The sequence below is a fragment of the Centroberyx affinis genome, unplaced genomic scaffold (assembly GCF_046629955.1).
Source record: "Centroberyx affinis isolate AG114_WGS23_722 - 3 ecotype Tasmania unplaced genomic scaffold, CSIRO-AGI_Caff_v1 ptg006199l_1, whole genome shotgun sequence".
NCBI lineage: Eukaryota > Metazoa > Chordata > Actinopteri > Beryciformes > Berycidae > Centroberyx > Centroberyx affinis.
The window spans coordinates 84,996-91,543 of record NW_027283144.1 but is presented as its reverse complement, the minus strand read 5'-3'; the positions used below and the strand labels follow the sequence as shown (position 1 = coordinate 91,543).

At 40.9% G+C, this 6,548-nt stretch overlaps 1 protein-coding gene across 1 annotated transcript; it reads left to right on the top strand.

Moving 5' to 3' along the window:
* Nucleotides 1–1,995: 1,995 nt before the first annotated feature.
* LOC139638209 (septin-5-like) lies at nt 1,996–5,743 on the top strand (the record flags this gene model as incomplete). Its single annotated transcript, XM_071512261.1, has 7 exons — nt 1,996–2,130; nt 2,891–3,008; nt 3,562–3,663; nt 3,820–3,916; nt 4,675–4,810; nt 5,393–5,495; nt 5,661–5,743. Coding segments are annotated over 7 exons (754 nt in total), but the record flags the coding sequence as incomplete, so codon positions are not given.
* Between the last annotated feature and the right edge of the window lie 805 nt (nt 5,744–6,548).

Below are 6,548 nucleotides of genomic sequence, written 5' to 3'. Positions count from 1 at the left end.
AGTGGTACTCTTGCCTTGCTGTATTATTTAGATAACAGTAGATTGTGTAGCTTACTCAGTGATGATTTCTATACAATAAGAGAGGACATCACCAGAAGACGTATTTTAAAGGCATGCTTTTAAGTGGGTAACTTGAAAGTAAGTTATTTTTAATAAAGACTAACTTACTATTTAGGGATCGTAATGGAGTAAAGTAACTAGTTAGTTTCAATAGTAACTTTCCCCAACACTGTCTTAGGCAACATTAAACAATGTCAGCCATCATTCAGCTCCTCAGATTCACCAGGGAAATGTCACAGAGTTTCTTCAACATATCATCCAAGGAGAAATTGCAGGAAATTCAATCAGAAAATAAACAGATTCAACGTCAACTAGCTCTATAGCCATACAGGATTTGAAACTGGTCGAGCGTATACTTACCTAGCTATCTTGTAAAATCATTCACCATCCCCTTGTTTGGTCAACTATGGTAAACAATGAGGTTATCATAATGGCTTCTGTTGTCAGCAATAATAAAATAATGACATTTTTTGATAAATGGCAAAAAAAAGTAGTTTTTTTTTATATATGTATTGCATTTAAAGTACCGTTTCCATTCATAGCATCACCTACTGTTTGACTGATAGTGAGAACAACTAGACAGTTGACTCCCCAAACTAAACAGCATCACACAAGGGAGACTAATCATGCTTGACAGGATACTTTAGTGAACATCCAGCACTGAAGGCTGCAAAGTAGAAATGAAAACTGTAATAGCTGTGGATACTGATATTGATTAATGGACAGTATGATTTCCTCGTCTGCTGGTGCTTCATCCTCCTCTATTACTCCTTCCTTTCATCTCCTCATTCTGGTCCTCATCCATCCTCTTCCTTCCACGCACTCCTCCTCCTCCTCTTCCTCATGCTCTTCATCTATCTCCTCTTCCTCCTTCTCTTTCTCCTCCTCCTCCTCCTCCTCCTCCTCCTCCTCATCTGACATTAGCTACATTAGCATCGGTATCTTTGTGAGCAAACCTACAGTAGAATAGCATGGCACTTAAGAGAAAGTTGCAAGTTCTTCTGCAGAGCAAAAGTCAAGAGGGGCAGCTGCAAAGCATTTCAATATCAACATTAGAAAAGTGAGGTGTTATTATTATTATCTCTCATCAGTTTCCTTTACCAGTAATACTTTTAGGCGATAAATAGATGATTGTATAAATTTGAGCAGAACAAAACACAGAAAGACAAAACAATAAAACACAGTAGACACAGTAAAACAATAAAATAAACAAATAAATAAATAAATAGATACATAGATCCATAGATGAAAAGAGAGACGAAGCGTAATCAGACAGATTCATAAGAAGAATTCTAAAAACTATTCTAAAATGCACCGGTAGCCAGTGTAAGGAACGGGGGACATATGAGACATACGTTTGGTTCTAGTCAACAATATTGCAGCAGTTTTGGAATAACTGAAGCCGATTCAGTGCTGATTGGTTGAGACAAGTAAGAAGTGCATTGCAGCAGTCTAATTGAGACATCACAGGGGCATGAATAATTCTCTCAGTATCCTGAGGAGACAGACAGCGTCTTATTTTAGCAATATTCCTCAAGTGCAAAAAGCAAGCTTGTAGAGTCTTTTTCGTATGTCGTTCAAAGTTAAGGTCAGGGTCAAACTGGACACATAGGTTTTTGGACACAGGCATTTGTTTTGCTTCATGCTCTCAATAAAAGGTCTCACTAGTAAGCAAGAGGCTGATGGGTGCAGTCACACTGAACTTTTGAGCCATTTCATTTTCATATTTAAACTAAAGAGATATTTGACTCCATTTGTTGCTTGGTAGTAGAATGGTCAAAGACACTTAGCCTGTACCTGTTATAAGATGGGTCTTATCTCCTTCAGAGACAAGGGTTTGGAATCTCTCTGCATCATGTAGTCAAAAGAAGTATGCCAGTCAGTTTATAGAAAAAATATATGAATGTAAATATATATGTCTCTTGTGCTCTCTAGCTGGAGGCCCATCACAGACTACATTGACCAGCAGTTTGAGCAGTACTTCAGAGATGAGAGTGGACTCAACAGGAAGAACATCCAGGACAACAGAGTCCACTGCTGCCTCTACTTCATACCTCCCTTTGGACACGGGTAACATATACACACTTTCATATGCACATATTTATGTACAAATCGAAAAGCTCCAAGCCCTCGATTTGGACATTGTGGTTAATTTAAGGTTGCTTTGAGGTCTAGAGATACTACCTGAGAACCATCAGTGCTAATATGAAGTATCTAAATACAACCAGTGGGTAAAAAACATGGGATCAAATTGGTATTCCCTGTTACAAGGCAGGCATTTTTGTGTACTTTTTTGGGTTATACTCACTGGATAGTCACAATAATAGTGCTCAGTGACAAACTATTAGTTCTTGTTTTTGATGAGACAATGTCAGTGACTACCTGAAATGAATTATTAGCATAATTGGGTACTAAAATTAACTGTTTGATATTTCCGCCTATAATAAGGCCTTATATAAAAGGCTGCTGATTCACAATAGAACCATATTTTGACATTCTGGTTGCTTTGGAGTGTGGGGACACTACCTGTAGACCATCAGTGCAAATATGATGTAAATACAACCAGTAGGTAGAAAATGACATGGGATTAACTTGGTACTCCCTCTTTCAGGGCAGGCATTTCTTTTTTTGCACTTTTTTGCCTATGTGGTGAATCACTTCATTGATGAATTTGATGACTTTTGCATTAAAAAATTATGACCATCCATTTCATGAAGGGGACATGTCAAAGTTATGAAAAAACAAGGTCATGTTTTGTGGGTTTGGTTCCTGCTCTATACATGCATATATAAAAACACACATGCTCAGTACAGTTCATACCTTCCCGTAGGCTTCGACCAGTCGATATAGAGTTCATGAAGGCTCTGCAAGAGAAGGTGAACGTGGTTCCTCTCATCTCCAAAGCCGACTGCCTCACGCCCGGGGAGATAAAGAAACTCAAAGAGCGGGTAAGGTCAGGTCGTATAAAAACACACCGATTGCGAAAGTCATCCATGATCCAGGGCCACCTCTTATTCCCAAATGAGGGGAGAATGTCACATAAGCGTTAAAGTCAGGAAAATGTGATTGCATTGCAGTAATGGTAGCTTTGTATGTGCAGTATTGAAGGTGAACACCACTGATTTAATTCAGTGTACACCCAAGTAAATTCTCCCACAAAGGCTAATGTACTGTATAATGTGTGTGCAGAGCATCTCTCTGTGCCGGTGGGTATATCTGAAGAGTATTTGAAAGTCTAGAGTGTTAAACCGACAAATACATTGACACTCTGACTTGGACTGGTCAAATGCATGATAGACTTAGAAGATGTTGCATTCTGTTTTGAAATAACTTTAGAATGCACTCTACATGGATGTAAGCATTACATTGGAACATTGGATTTGGGTTCAATTTGTAATACGTCATATTTAAATAGCAGATTTTATTTCCAGCTGAAGAAAATTCACAGTTTTCTCCACTGTTTTCCCTCCTGTCTCTCCTTTGTGCTGTGTGTCTGCTCAGCTGAGGGAGGAGATAGATAAGTATGGGATAAAGATCTACCAGTTCCCCGACTGCGACTCGGATGAAGATGAGGATTTCAAGCAGCAGGACAGAGAGCTGAAGGTGAGCTTGTTTGAGGACGACCTCTATGGAGTACAGTTTTTGGTTTGACGAGTGCAGAATTTCCACACTTTTTGCAACAGTCATCCCATTCTACCACAACAGCCTTTATCTCTGCTCACTATGTAAAAACGGTAATTTGGTGTTTTTGTGTTGCAGGAGAGCAGTCCATTTGCAGTGATCGGTAGCAACACTGTGGTAGAAGCCAGAGGTCAGAGAGTGAGAGGGAGGCTCTATCCATGGGGCATTGTGGAGGGTAAGAAAACACCTCATCGCTCAAGTCTGAACTCGACTCTGTAGCTACCAGGAACGCAACTCTGATGATATCTGTAGTGTTGTCAAACCAGAATTTGACTTCAATACCAACACTAAGTGTAATATCTAGAAGGCCAATACTTTTACTACTTTTCTACAGGGGTTTTGATGTCGTCTTTGTTGTGTGAAATAGTTCTATAGCACCATTTTTTGTCGACTAGTTCAGGTGGACTGGGATTCAGTTGAACGCATGGCTGATTGTATGACACTGTTGAATGTTTTCAGCTGTTTGACTCTGACTGTCAAGAGCCAGACTGAGGCCCTTTCCCCAGTTGGCTCCTGTTACCACTTCACCGCGAAATGTCACTCCAGAAGTCACACTTGCAGCTGAAGGGCGCTCCTTACTAAGGGGCAGGGTGTAGATGAAAAGGTGACTGCAGGACGCCCTCCACACCATCCACCATAGCTGTCACCACGGCTTCCGATGGACGCCTTGGTCGCCCAGCTGTTGTTATCAGTCGCTTACTCTTGTCGACTGTCCTTTCAAATGCATGATGTCAACAAAAAATGGTTATAAAATGTGATGTGTTGGTTTGGGATGCCCTTCAGTATGGCGGTTCATGTGAACGTAGGCGGAGTGGATAGGGTGAGAGCATAGGGGATGGATCGAGAGCCTTTCTTTCTTCCTCTTCTTCTTCTTTTTCTTCTCCACTCTTCTTCATTTCAATCCACACACCGTTCCCTGTGTGTGTTCCGCAGTGGAGAACCAGGCCCACTGCGACTTTGTGAAGCTGAGGACCATGCTGATCAGGACCCACATGCACGACCTGAAGGACATCACCTGTGACTGTCACTATGAGAACTACAGAGCACAGTGCATCCAGACTATGACCAGGTGTGTGTGTGAGAGAGAACAATGGAATAGGGTTAGATCAATATATTGGTTTGCCTATATATTGGGTTGATAGTGACCTTTTATTAAATATTGATATATCTGATGGAGGTTCCTTCCTGATCACAGCTACAGAAAAGCAGTGAAATGTTATTTTCTTTGTACATTTTATTTATTCATTTCATTTCAGTTCGTTAATTAATTCTTCAATTAGAAGTAGTAATATATCTCAAGAGTTTCCCCAGCCATTGAACAGTTACCTGCTAATTCTAATTCTAATCTATTTCATTAGTCTGAATTTCAATGGGGAGTTTTAGTGTCCCATGATGGTCTAAATGCTGTTTCAGAGGCTTTTCCAACCTAACAAGACTAAAATTCTGGGAGAAACACTGAATACTTGCCACTTGACACTGGCATGAAAATGGAAGAAATATAAAGATATTGAATATTGGGCACAGAGTATCACCTATTGGCAGCTTCAGAAACCTATATTGGTCAAACCCTTGTGAGCATATGAGTGTGCATGTTTGTATTTGTTTCTGGGTGGGCTGATTGTAATGGAGTGGCCTGTCTGTTACTCCACAGTAAGATGAACGCAGACAAGCGGGTGGAGAGTCCCATCCCCATCCTGCCGCTGTCGACGCCCGACGTGGAGACAGAGAAGCTCATCAAAATGAAGGATGAAGAGGTGAGGCGACGAAAATTCCTCCATAAATAATGACTCATGAATAACGCAGGGCGGGGGATGCCGATGCGAATTAACTACGTTCGCATCTCTCCCCTATGTGTTATTATGTAAGCCTCTCCCCTCACTTTCCTCTCCGTCTCTCTGTCTCTTCTTCTGCCCCTACAGCTGAGGAGGATGCAGCAGATGCTTCAGAAAATGCAGCAGCAGATGCACGAGCAGGACCTGTGACCCCCCCCCCCCCCACACACACACACACACACACACACACCTCCCACTTTTCACCTTTGACCTTTGACTTGCACCTTTAGGCAGCGTCGAACACATAGCACTGTATTAACTAGCTACTGATGGAGGAAACAGACATTTCACCTGTCACATAGAACAAGGTAAAGAAGAAAAAAAACAGCTCTAAAGTCACACATGAATGAGCGGGTGGATGCTTATATGCCATGCACTGGGAGATGCATTTTGAACAGGGTGGAAGGGCATGCAGTGTTGTACAAACCTTGCTGAAATGTTGCTTTTTTTGATGCGGTCATTAGCCAAGTGAGTCTAGCTAAGCTATAAGTAGAAAGTAGATTGCACCTTGTTATCTTATCTTATCTCACAGTTGATTTCCAAGTATGTTTTGTACCTGAAACGCTAAACGAGACTGTCGTGAGTATATCTATTAACGCACCATTAGCCTAAATGATCCCAGCCTCTCATTCATTTAGTTAGTTTAATATGCACTGTTTTGTGTGTGTGTGTGTGTGTGTGTGTGTGTGTGTGTGAGCGCATACATGAGTGTGTGCATACATATTTTTCCAGCATGGTCAACACCAACTGCTGGCATAAGCCAAGGTAAACATAGACAATTAAGTCTTAATTCTTGAGCCTCATCTTTATGAAAAGCTATATCAAAGTATTGCACTGTACAATCATTATTATTCTGAACATGAAAGATTTTTTTAAAGGAAGATTAGAGTGTCATCTCAAGCACTCTGGACAACGATCCTATAATTAGGCTTCCATAGCATATTTTATATGAGTTTGCGTTTGACTGTGTGTGTG